General features: G+C 30.8%; 1 protein-coding gene across 1 annotated transcript; it reads right to left on the bottom strand.

Moving 5' to 3' along the window:
* Positions 1-2,501: 2,501 nt before the first annotated feature.
* Positions 2,502-3,987, bottom strand: LOC123199647 (FCS-Like Zinc finger 5-like). Its single transcript, XM_044614680.1, has 2 exons — positions 3,522-3,987; positions 2,502-2,941 (listed from the first exon to the last, which is right to left on the bottom strand). The coding sequence occupies exons 1-2, from the start codon at positions 3,836-3,838 to the stop codon at positions 2,785-2,787; spliced, it is 474 nt and encodes a 157-aa protein (XP_044470615.1). The 5' UTR covers positions 3,839-3,987; the 3' UTR covers positions 2,502-2,784.
* Positions 3,988-13,791: the final 9,804 nt, after the last annotated feature.

The following is a 13,791-nucleotide window of genomic DNA, read 5'->3' on the forward strand; positions in this document are numbered from 1 at the left end:
AAATCAAATGAAGAAATAAATAAATCTTGATCACATATGAATAAGATAAAACTAGAAAAGCAACAAAACTACATTAATCTTCAGAAACTCAATAATCGTGTTATGCAGTCACACTCCTTTTAATAAACTTGTGGATATGACACCAAAAAAAATGACAAGTTTATAATATTAGTGTCACGATATGTTATCTACTCACAAATCAACCTTACATGTAAATAAAAAAACCTTAAATCCGAAAGTAGCCAGAAGATTGAGACTTGGCTTTTGATCTCTCTTTCGTGTCCAACTCAATTTCTTATATTTCGTGAGAATTATATCTATCTCAGTCTTATACTCTGTATAAGATATTGATCACTTCCTATCAATTTAAGAATATTGACTTTCTATAAAGGAAAAACTGAAATATGTCTAGATTCATTATTGTAAAATAATTAATTAAGTTCAATTGTATAATTACATGTAACCCAAATTTTTATCCAATAAATTAAGGATCATACAAAAGTAAAGGAGACCTTACTAACTTCTGATCAAACACACAAAGTAGAATTCATATACACATTGTTACACTACAAAATCATATCAGTAAACAGAATAATAGATAGAATTTTGGGTATATAACAAAACCAAATTAAAAATTTTTTTATATTTGTTTTTTATTGAATTACATCTCTAATATAGTATTTTTGTCGCTGTTACAAATTTCCTGTACCAACAAATTTAATGATATCATAATGATTTATTGTTTCATTTACAAGGCCAGGAGGCTAATTAGACCTCAAATTATGGTGCCACGCATCTTGTATCTATTTGATGAAAATTAACCCAACGATGAGCGGTCCCAATGTGACAAAACTAAAGATAGAGACTTTTTTATAACTTTCAAAGGGTCCCAAAAGCAACACACCAACCCATTATTTCAATCAACATAACAGTCCAAATGAGATCTCTTTCAATTTTAATAAGGGCAAGAATGTCTCTAGTTGACGATGTCACAGATTTCTGTATAATTATAAAATAAAAAGAATACTTCAGTGACAAGTTGACACTTGTATTGGTTCTACAGTCATTTTCTCAACAGTAAACTCAGAACGAATTCATGGTTAGAACAAAGTTAAAAGAACAATTTGATATGACTAAAACTGCCAAGACGATGATAGTGACAATGGTTCATAATTTTTGTTCCGGGTCTCGTTTGGGCTCTTATTTTCACACCAATCAAGGTTCTTTCAATAGATTGTAAGGACCAAAAGCGAAAAGGAACTCGAAATTGGGACCAATATTTATGAGTTCATCTTCTAAGGAAAGTTCACTTCTAAATATTGTCGAAAGAATCCAGATTCAATTACACCTCTTGCAAATAGACTTGAATGTGTATATTACACCTTTCAACACACTAATATGTTAAAGACAAAAACTCTGACAGTAGATTATTGTATCAATTTTTTCTGAGATTTATTGATTTGGTAGTCGGACTTCGCCAAAGTCTCTCGTCACCGCAAAAAAAAAAATACCGCTTATGTGGTAATTTTTAAATTTAATAGTCTCATTAGACAAACACGATGATTTGCTATGGTAGATGGGATTTCGCTTTCAGTGTTCTAATATTTTGATTTTTTTTCCTTGCTCAATCACCTCAACCTCAAGGCATGGGCAAGGCAACCTTTTCAATCTCGTCTTTCTCACAAACAACGTTGTTATTCCTTTAACTGTGAACCCAATTTTTGTCAAGTTCTCAAAAGCATTGTGCTTTCGGTCATCATAGAGCTTGAAATATCACTAAAGGAATATGACCTAAAATAGTTTTTCATTTTGAACTCTCTCCTCATGTTGACATTATTACATTAGAGTTTGTTTTGTTCATGATTCTTTTTTTTCTCTTCTAATAATTCTTCTTTTTTTAAATAATTTAAAAAAGTTAAATTTAATTGTGAATTAACTATTCTGAATTTAAATCAAGTTTGAATTGATCTTTATTCGAATTTGATTCAATTTAGGTATCTCACAAGGTGTAAAGGAATCATAACCCTCCTCTAAACTAAGCCTTCAGTGATAGGTAAATTTGGAATTGTAATCACATAAATCAATAATTGATATCACTTACAAGATCTCTACAAAGTAATATTAGGTCTCTCCTATCTCGAAAATTAGAACAAAAAATAAGGTTTTCCTTACACTTATATATACATCTTCAACTTAATTCTCAACCAATGTCAGATTCCTAATAATAAAACATCAAATTATAATATGTTAAGATGATTCAAGAGTAGAACTGTTTAAGATTCCAATCCATCTATACAATATGTAACTATTCTAGCATGGTGATAAATCAACAAATTATACACTTTCATGTCATGAATATAAGAGGTATTATATAATTTTAGATCAAGCGATTCATATAATTAATTTTTTACCAACTTCTTTATAAAATTAATACAAAATACAAAAAACTGAAATTTGAAAGGGAAGCAAAGCTGATGAGACAAAATAGTTAGACATGATAGTAGCCATGGGTAAAATTTCAAGATTAATTTCAGATTATAATTTCACTCATTTCCATTTCCACTGCTCTTCTTACACATGTCTAGCTTTCAAAATCAACCACCCACTATTCATCTTCCATACATAATTTATTTTTTCTTTTTTTACACAATAATTTTACACCATCAGCCAATCCCAAGAGTCTCCTGTAAATACCATTAGCAAGTGGAGCGCCAATAATGGTGGAAAACAAGCTTAAAATTTCTTAATTCTTGAGCTGATTAACCGTCTCTTACTCCTTTCTCTTCAAGCTGCAGCCACTGGCTCGCTTTCACCTGACGCAGTGGAGGCCCGTGGACCTGGTGGTGGTGAGGATGATGATGATGCACTCAACTTCTCTCTTCTCTCATCTTGCTTCATTTTCTTTTCCCTGCACTCTAAACTACAAAAAGCTGTGTCCCCCCTGCACATGGAAAAATATATATATGGATTTGAAAAGAGAAGATGAAAAAAATACATCTGTCTGCAACAGTTAAAAATAATCTTAGCCTGCTAAACACCATACTAGCTCATTAGCTCACTTTATAACTGTTTGTATTCTGCGAGAAAATTTAGTTGAATATTTGATGGGAAAGAAAAAATATTTATAAAAAAGCTATGGATTTGTAAGGAGAAAGATTAATTGAATTATACACAGCAGAGAAAAGTGATTTTGGCTTAAAAATCTTACTAACTCAGTAGCCCAATTTATGTAACTGTTCTGTGTTCGTATTTCTGTGAGTAAATTTAGTAAAATTTAAAGGGAAAGAAGAAGCTCTCATGAAATATTATTTTCCATGAGGAAATACTCGAGTTTGGAAGCTGAATCACAGGAGAAAAAGATTTGGGAGCCTTTTTTCTTAACCGAACCAACCATGAAGTTTTATCGTCGCCATAAAAGACTTGATCCATGTCTTCTTATACATGAAGTCTCTTCTTCTACATACCTCTTAGGGCAAAAAATTTGGGATCTTGATATTGAAGAAATTAGAAATTAAGCGTACCTATACATGTAAATGTCACGGCCGGGAGCCAGGCGGCGATTACAAAGGCCACAAGCTCTAAGGAAATGAGAAGTCTCCATCATGAACTCATTATTATTATTATTATTTATCTGCAGGTTTCTCGGAGAAACCATGGAAAGAAACCGTTGATCGTAGACGTTGATGTTCTGTGGCACAGCCAGAGGGAGTACGTTAGGAGGAGGTTGAAGATGATGATCAGAGGACTCTGAAGAGTCCATGTTGGAGACATCAACGGTGATCCCTGTCATGCTTGTAGTTCGCTTAATCGGAGGGCGCGGACGCTTCCCCAGCAACATCTTTGCAGAGTTATGAGTTTTCTGGTGGAAAATTTGCAGAGGGTTTTCTTGAAAAATGAGAAGGAGAATGAGACTGAAAGTGAAGAGCGAGAAGAAGATAAACAAGATGGAAGGACAGTGAGAGCGAATCTGGGCCGTTGCTTGCTGGCACCGGGTCCTATGAAGTCCACGTCGCGCTTTGTCTCTCTTTCTTTATATGTAATAATCTTTTTTTTCCTTCAACGTTACGTTCCCGGATTGGTAACATTACCGGTTTTTTATAGCCGTTAGATTAGATTAAAATCTATTTTCTCCTTTTAACATATGAAAGTTAAAATAAGCAAGGCAAATAATCACATAAAAAGGGAAAAAAAACACAGACGGTTTATTTTATTTAATCCAAAATTGGGTTATACCTAACATAGTCAATATAATTTCAATATCGGTTCATCTTTTTCGTCGTAATAAATGTATGTATTTGCTCAACAAATTATTATATTTGTTGTCACAACTTATATGTTTGATTATATTGAGATTATACAATAAATTTATATGTTTATATATACTTCATCAATACACATGTCAATCTAGATTGCAAATATAATTTTTTCTATTGAGAAATAACAAAAAAAAATAACTTATGACAATTTCATCTATTTTCGTAATCTCTTAAACATGTTACATTCTATCTTTATCTTATACTATAACGAGAAAGTTCAATCATCTTCTATTTCAAAGGTATAGCACTATCAACAACTTTCATTTTAGATATTTAGAATCAATATATTAAGATTTAAGTATCTCTTTTTATGTGATTACATAATTGTTTTTTTCTTATGCTCTATATATACACGATTGTATGAAGATAAAAAGAACAACATCTTTTACATTTTATAATGTTATTTTGTCAAAATTTTTTTAAAATAATAATAACATAATAGTAAATATAGGTTTTTAAATGATATATCGAATTATTTTAAAATTTTTATTGGTATTTTATTGTTTCTAATCTTACGATCTTTCAATTTGTGAAATTTTGCCACCAACAAATTTTAAGTCAATGTTATCTCACTCGCCAAAAAAGAAAAAGTTTGAAATTGAGTTAAGAAAATAGGTATACTAAATTATATAGGAGTATTTTACCCATTGACGCATGATAATTGAACATATTTTATAATTGTTGAATATAAGAAAAAACATTTTTAAAAAAAAAAATACCTAAGAAGTTCTCTCTTGAGAGCAAACAAAAGGGTTGTTTAATTTCCTTTTCAAGCTTTTTTTTTTTTTCTTCTGTTCACAATTAACTGTCAATGTATTCTTTACATTGAAGCTCTTTAATTGATGAATAGTTAAAATTGGAGGCAAAACAGTATGAGTATTAAATAAAATCAACCGCCTTTCTACTTTTCATCATTCTTGTCCATTATTTTCTCGTCAAATTGAAAGTAGGGATGGTTCCAATATACGTTACGACTTTCTATCGATATTGTTTACATCATTCGTACTCTAATGATATTATTTAACAATTTAAACAAATTCAAGTTAAATAATATACGTTGGATATAAGTTTTTTTTAACAAAAAAAATCTTATTTGAGTTATTTTATTATAATAAATAAGTTTAATCTTATAATTATTATATTAAATAAACTAAAAATTTAATTTTAAAATATCATCTAAAGAGATTTCAACCTTTACATTTTTTTTTGTAGTTAAAATACCTTTTATTGTTCTTATCATCGTCCCTTAAAAGTTGGATCCAAGTTCAAGCCGGCCCTAAATTCAGCTTTGGATAGAAAAAATAAAAAAAGAGAGAGAATATTTTACAATTCAGCCTAAAAAAGCTGGTGTCCTTTAGCTAAGACTAGGAATAGCACATAATCGAACAGGATGAAGAGAAAGCAATATAAATTTCCGAGAGACAAGGCTTGTCATGCGTCGTAAAGAGTGGGTTGGAGGAGTGAACCTAGACCAGTCGTACACACATTTAGTGGCCAGTGTACAACCAACAACATCTTTTCACTTTTACAAGAATTCTTTTGTTTTTTTTTTTTTAGCCTGCATTTTTTCATGCTCTCACTTCAAAAACCACCATTGATATCTGCGTTCCAAGCCCCAAACTCCTAGGGTTTTCGCAATTATCACCGGTGAAAAGGGTTTTACATTAATTATTATTAAGTGGATGACAGTGATGCTATCAGTTTCATATTTGGATTTGAGATCTAAGGGATCAGAAATAATAATTTTGCTCGGTTAACATTATAGTCAGATGTAGTTTTTATATTCAAGATCTAATAGAGTTTAGTTTAGTTTTCTTTTTCTTGTGTTATTATAATATTGAAGGCATAATATTATTAATATGATATGTTTTTAGATTTAATGTCTAATAGTTCATAAAATCATTTTCAAATTATGGGGATCAATAACATTATTGGTTTGATGTAGCTCTCAATAATGATGGATTCAATTGAAATTTGAACTCGAAAAGATCTAGTTTGAGATGAAGTTCAACTTGTTCACGTAATGAAAGAAGAAGGAAAATAATCGATATTGGCTAACTTTCGCTAGTTGGGTAGTTCCCTAATGTGCTAAAAGATTTAATTATGAAGGGGGAGCTTTCTTCCTAACAATAAAAATAAAAGATGAGACATAAAGATATCTCCACTAACGTCTAATCTCTTTCCAAACCGATGTGAGAAACCGCAACAACCTCTCCTCACACATTAAACCATGAGTTTGATATATCTCATAATTTGTCATCTAGAGATATAATAAGTTACTGATTGAGCCTTTATATTAGTCGGTCACTTTGGAGGACTTTTAGGTCACCTCTCAACCCATTAGACCATCGGTTTGACACTATTTATAATCAGTCATCTAGAGACATAATAGGTTATTAATCAAATCTTCATGTTAATGATCACTCTTGAGGACTCCTAAGTGGAGTTGTTATAATTAAACTTTAATGTCACTGTTAAGTGTTATAGGACCTTTCCTTACCTAAATGCTAAGTGGGACAACCCAATGCGATCATTAAAGAATTGATATTATCTTAAAGTTTTTAAACTCGAACACTTTTAATATGAGGTATCATAATTAAATGGATACACATACTTTTTTTATACCACAATTATTTTATAAAATATAAATAATCATAGGATTGAATAGGAGATAATATAAATGTTATTTATATAATGGAATATCCCAATAATACTAACAAAAAGTATAAGTGAACTATGTATGTAGATGTATGTTGCTGAAGTCAAGCTAATTAAATTTAATAAAATTATATACAACATTTAGAGATGCGTAAGAAATTTGTTTTGCCATTAGGTGCTCTATCTTTTCATTTTTTTTCTAGGATGAGCTTGACAAAAGTTTTAATGACAAGAAGCAAAAGCTATTCAAAGTTGATTTTGTATGTTGCAATAATCAATCAATAATTAATAATAGGGATGAATTCGATAAGAGTCAGAATAAGAGTTAACTCTAATTTAGAATGCTCAGTTTGAATTTAACTTATTTAAACTAGTAAACAGTAAAGTTAGAAAATAAAAAAAATCATTAAAAAAAAAAGAAGAATCATTAGTGAAACATCACTCTTAAGCTGATTTTTCTTCAATTTAAACTCAATTTTTATAATAAGTTAGTTTGACTCGAATCTGTCTCTAATAATTATTTTTATACAGTCAAAATTGCTCGTCAGCTAAATAATGGATGAGACTTCTAATAAGGATTGGTGACTAGTGCATATGTATTGCTCATGTTCGAAGCCCAAAAGATACATTTTCTTCTAAGAGTCACAAAATAGGAAACAAAAACCAAATAAATCATTACTACCATAACTCATCAAACATTAAATAATTATTTTGTAAAAGAATCGTTTTTTTCAATTTTAACGATCATAATTAAAATATAATTACTCTCTTATTATATAAGAATCGCGACGATGTTTATCAAGCATTTAACTACACCCTCATTTACACAGCAAAACTAAGACGCATAATATTCAATGTTTTTAGTCTTATTATTATACAATCCCTTATTGCTCATACAATAATAATACCATGAATATAAACTATGTAATATATTGGATGAATCACGGTAAAAATTAATTATATATTTTTTTTAATTATATTTTTTCATATTCTTGCACTCAAATTTATCAATGTGAATTGAATATATTTTTCATCAATCCAACCTTTTAGACGAACAATTATTATGAATATTAATGGATCTTTCTTTATGGTCCTGTTCCTCTAATTAATTTGCCCTCTAAACTTATATCGAAATTCATTCTAGAATTAAACTATTTATAGTGATGGCTCATTTTGATCAATAATTTTTCATCAAATTAATAATAAATTTTTGGACCAATTATTTGTAAACTTTATGTCAATTATTGGGTCCCCTGTCGGTCCCAAATCCCAATCCCACGTTTCTTTTTTCGTAAAATAAGGGTTGTTTCCACCCAGATATAATAAAAGTCTAAAGGTTTATCTTTCATTCTTTAAATTTTATTAAAAATTTTAATTAAAGTTAGAGGTATAATTATTATTTATTAAAAAAAAATTTAAAAATTAAAATTTTATCATATTTTCTTTTTTAAATTTAAAAATCTTATAATTTATCTAAAATTTAAAAAAGGCCAAACGACTATTTCCCACCCAAGGTATGCTGTAATGACAAGTTTCCCCCTTTAACTATGGAAATACCAAACACCCACCCATGGCCAGTTAAATTTAACGGGGTTAAGGGTAAAATTGTCATTTTCTCTATAATATTAAAAAATAAACTAAAATATAATTTCCTTTTGCCCCCCTAAAGTTTGAAAACAAAAATTTTCCCCCAGCCTAAGTTTAAGAAAATGGCAGTTTCACCCTAGGGTTTGGTTTTGAAATCTCGGCGACCTCTCCGGCTCCGTTGCCGACGGTTTCTCCCTCCCGAAGAATCCTCTCCTTCCGGTGATCGGTTTCCTCCCATTTGGAGGTCCGATCGTCGCCGGAAAAGCGGTGGGAGACGAAGAACTTTGTCGGGGAAGACGAAGTTCTTCGTCTTCCCAGACGAAGACGAAGCTGTCGTCTTCGTCTGGGAAGACGATCGGCTTCCCAGGGAAGACAACCGTCTTCTTCTGGGAAGACGATCGTCTTCCCAGACGAAGACGACGGCTTCGTCTTCGTCTGGGAAGACGAAGAACTTCGTCTTCCCCGACGAAGTTCTTCGTCTCCCACCGCTTTTCCGGCGACGATCGGACCTCCAAATGGGAGGAAACCGATCACCGGAAGGAGAGGATTCTTCGGGAGGGAGAAACCGTCGGCAACGGAGCCGGAGAGGTCGCCGGAGATTTCAAAACCAAACCCTAGGGTGAAACTGCCATTTTCTTAAACTTAGGCTGGGGGGAAATTTTTTTTTTCAAACTTTAGGGGGGCAAAAGGAGATAAAATTTTCAGGCGTTAGGGTTCTGTTAAATTTAACTGGCCATGGGTGGGTGTTTGGTATTTCCATAGTTAAAGGGGGGAAACTTGTCATTACAGCATACCTTGGGTGGGAAATAGTCGTTTGGCCTTTAAAAAATGATAATCTCCCTTATGTTTTTTTCTCTTTTCTCCTACGACAATCTGTCTTCCCCAGTCAGCAAGCATCCTCTCTCCCAACCTCTTTGTCTTTTCTCTTCGATGATCCAAACGAAAGTAATCTAAATTTCTAAACGATTTTTGTCTACTTCTAACAAAAAAAAAAGGAAGAAAGACTAGAGGGAGAGATAAGGTAAAAGAAAGAATGATAGATTATCACTAGAGAAAAGACAAAAAAACCTTATAAAAAAATTATCACTTTTTAAATTTTAAAGAAAATTGTAAAGAAAAAATCGTAGGATTTTTAAATTAAAAAAATATAATATAATAAAAGTTTAATTTTTTAATATTTTTTTTAAAAATAGTTTTACTTCTAATACTAAATAAAATTTTTAATAACAAATTGTTTTAGATATAGATATTTAAATTTTTTGAAGTTTAAGGATAACCTATTAAGTTTTCATTTTACCGTGGATGGGAGCAAGTCTTTCACCCTTCATAAAAAGGCCAAAACTTTAAAAAAAAAAATCGAAAACAAATTTAGAAGACCTGAACCGACCAATCAAGCTATGTGTTGTCGTCATGTATAAATAAATTAATGGCCCCATTCCCAACACATCATCAGTGCCCAGTTCATGTTTCCAGGTGTTAACTTCTCATCTGACTACTCAAATTTTCCAGCTTTTCATATGTTTGTTCAATAATATAATTTTTATTTTATTAATTTTCTCTAAGCATGATTATTTTTTTATGATTAACTTTTTGTAATTTCATTGTCTTGATCATTCATCGGTGATCTTTTTTAAGCATCAGTTTTACTTTGATTATTTTTTACCACCCTCCTCAAGAGTATGGCAGGCAGTATGTGTTACAGGTTGTATTTGTGTCATGTCTTTTCGTGTTACATATTAAAAGATACTTACTCTAAAATAAAATTATACATATAAATGTGACCCATTAGTTATAAAAGACAACCGAACATAACTTATCTTACAAACGGGTTGGTATACATATGACCGATTTGCTATTTATATGAAAAACACCGAATTCAAACCAATTTTTTTTTTTTTATATAATATGTGGTTAATGGGTCATGTAACAAATTGTTAATTCTGTTCAAGAGTACTACTTCCCCCCTCCACATAGTTAGTTACTTTGATTAATTAGTTTAATCAAAATCAAAATCTTTCATTAACAACTCATTTTTAAGAGAAATATGAAACCTAAATTAATTTATATTCCTTTAATTTTAAATACTTTTATTAATTAAGTCAACATATCAATTTGATAATCTATCAAGATTGTAAAAAAATTAGAACTAAAATATGTCAACATCTTTATATTCAGATTTATGTGATGGTTATTATCTTTAAGTTATCACTTGATCTAAAAATTAATTTATTTAGTAAGAATTCAACCCAAAAAAAAAAATTCAAGAAGCAAAACATAAATTCTCCTTTATTCATTTGAAATCCGAAAACCTCAATTTGAGAACTTTAACTTTGATACAATTTTAAGTCTTTACCATAAACTTAAATTATTATATAAAAACTCAAGCATAGAGCTAAGAGATCCAGGTTTAACTTCACACTCTCACAAATAGACTAAATCAAGTGTATACAACAATGATATATTTCTAATTATTCCCTTTGGATTTTATAACTTGATGGTTGAGCTTGACCGCAAAAGGGGATTCCTTTTAAAAAGAAAAAAATAATACACCTATTGCCTTGAGTATAGCAAAGATCCAAGGATATGGTATTGGTAGCTGGTTTTTTAAGCCCCTTGATATTAAAATGGCATATACAGATGTTAAGTCTGTCTGCAGAGGAAGGAGCAGTAGTGGCCAACACCTGCATACAAAAACACCTTTAATTTTACACTCTCACACATGCAAATAAAAGTATGGTTGTGAGAACAAGGGAATCCCATTAAATTTTTGAGGTGTAATAATTGATGTTTCCTACCAAAGCAATAAGATAGAGAAATGGGTTGTCATGGCTTCATAAAGGAAACAATAAACTCCCACTACAAACAGGTTTATAAATATATATTTGTGAGAAAGAGAGCTCATTATTTTGGGCACTCATCAAGCACATTATTGGGAGCTCTAAAAGGATTCCCAGACACCAATTATAGCTCTCAGTGTTTGTATCCATTGGCATAAATGGTGGCTCAAAACAAAGTGCTCAATCAAGTTTTAGATGATAATTATCAATTAGATTGGAAAATCTCTCCAATTTATTTGAAATTTGATTTTCTTTTGCAAAGGTGTTCAATCTTGTTATCATTGAATTGTTGATTGCACTAACATGCATATCCCAGAAATTCAAAAGGGATTTCAATAGCACAATGGAGAACAAATTAATTACAAGATCTAATTCTTTCATCTCTTCTTGACTAAGATGATAAATTTTTATCATAATATCCAGATTTATCATTAATAAATAAATTTTTTGGAACTGGTGGTTCAGGTTGAAAAGGGGTGTTCAAACAGTAAAACAGACGTTTCAGTGTGATGAAAAAGTGTTCCACTTGAATCTCCAATTTTGGCCCGAATGTTGAACAAATAGAGAAACAGCCTTGTTTCTATATTAAAGTTAGCTATTACAAAGAATAGAACAACTGTTTCGTTTTTTTTGTGTGTGTGTGTATGTATACTTTTCGTAGATTTTATTAGGCTTCGAAATAGACTTAACAAAATGGTTAGGGTTTTTGGAATTCTGTATTTAATATTCAAAGACTGTTCAATCTCTTGCGCTCTCCTTATAATTAAAACTTCAGTATTAATAATTTCTTCATCCTTTGCCCGGTTTTTTCAGTTTTCGGCTTTCACCTAAATTCTTATTGTTCATTTACTCTGGCATGGAATGATATGATATTTTTAAAAGTCTCTGGTAAATCAAAATGAAGTAATAGTAATAGAACCAAAACCAAAAGTTAAGAAAGAATCTTGCACTGATTCTCAGTCCCTTTCTAATAAATATTGTGTAGAAAAGTAAGACATTAGCAAGTGATTTATCTGTGACATATTGGTGCTTTTGCTTCTTTTTGTTCCTTGCCCCACTTCATGTAGGGAAAGGAGGATCAAATATCAGTAGCACCTTTTCTCTTAATGACTCAAACCCACCAACCACACCAAAAATTAAAATGTGCTTTACACTGGCTATTATAAATCAAATGTGAGACAAACCTTGAACCCACTTCCCATTTTTAATGAAACATTAAGAATTTGGCGAATTTTAAAATCAGGTTAACTTGTAGTTGTCAATAGTTTAGACAAAAATTTTATTTTCTTAAACTATCAGTTTACGTCCACGTTATTGTAAAATTTTGGCAAATCACAAACAATTGTGTTCACATTTGGTTTTATATACACACAAATAAATGTGTGCATATCGTTGCATTTTGTGTAAACATTTAGACTAAAATATTTATTTAAGAACATCTAACAACTTATTTTGTCTATATTCGAAGTTGTTTTCTATCCAGATATACTATTGTGATTTCCTATAGATTTCACCATTTGTCTTACCTTTGTTGAATGTATAAACTTGCTTTATTCTTTGAGTATATTGACTCTTGTATTTCTCTGCTTTTTAGAACTAATTTTACAGTGCCATTTTTGGTCAAGTTCTTCTGATTTAGCGCATCTTAGTTCTGGGATTTTATTCCTTTCTTCTGATTTAGAGCATCTTAGTTCTGGGATTTTATTCTTCTATGTTTGTTTCTTCTTTTTGTCATGCAAGTTAGCTTATTTGCTTAGGTAATGGGATACAAATTTGTGACTGGTGCTTAAAAAGATTTCATGGTAAGGGGTTGAAGGGATTTCAGCCTGAAAGTTCAAAGGGAACTTGAACAACGAGTCGGATACTTGAAGTGTTTCAAACCAGAGAATAAGCTATTGTCATAGGAGAATTTAGAAATTATTTGAGTAGAAAATGTTTACTTGTATATTAAATTCAATTTGCATTTGACAGTACGTTTATTACTTAGTGAATTATTTGAGATGAACAATGTCCCATGAGTGTAGGCTCTATTGACTCTTAATAATCGAACAATGTAAAAAATCTATTGTATCATCTTTACTTTTGTACCATTATTTTGATTTGGTCAAATCTGTTATTTAATTGTTGGGAGAGATTCACTTTCAACACATTCTAAACTCAAAACAAACTTTGCTAACCAAACCCGTATCACTCGCCTAAGTGAACTTGAATTTTACCCCTTAGCTTTCGTCATGATAAGATGATAAGGTGCCTATCCATCATCGACACATCATAAGAATGTAATATGATCAATCTCACATACATTTATGCATAGAATATTTGGTAGGGCCAATTAGGCACAATATGGATAAGACTTTCTATAAATTTATACTAAAATGGCTGGCAAAGGAGGA

This window comes from Mangifera indica, chromosome 16 (assembly GCF_011075055.1).
Source record: "Mangifera indica cultivar Alphonso chromosome 16, CATAS_Mindica_2.1, whole genome shotgun sequence".
Lineage (NCBI taxonomy): Eukaryota > Viridiplantae > Streptophyta > Magnoliopsida > Sapindales > Anacardiaceae > Mangifera > Mangifera indica.

What these genes read in the sequence shown, in the direction of transcription:
- LOC123199647 (XM_044614680.1), bottom strand. Translation starts at nt 3,838, where the DNA reads ATGTTGCTGGGGAAGCGTCCGCGCCCTCCGATTAAGCGAACTACAAGC. An exon ending in CGTGACATTTACATGTATAG is followed by an intron (nt 2,942 to 3,521) that starts GTACGCTTAATT and finishes TTCCATGTGCAG; the next exon opens with GGGGGACACAGCTTTTTGTA.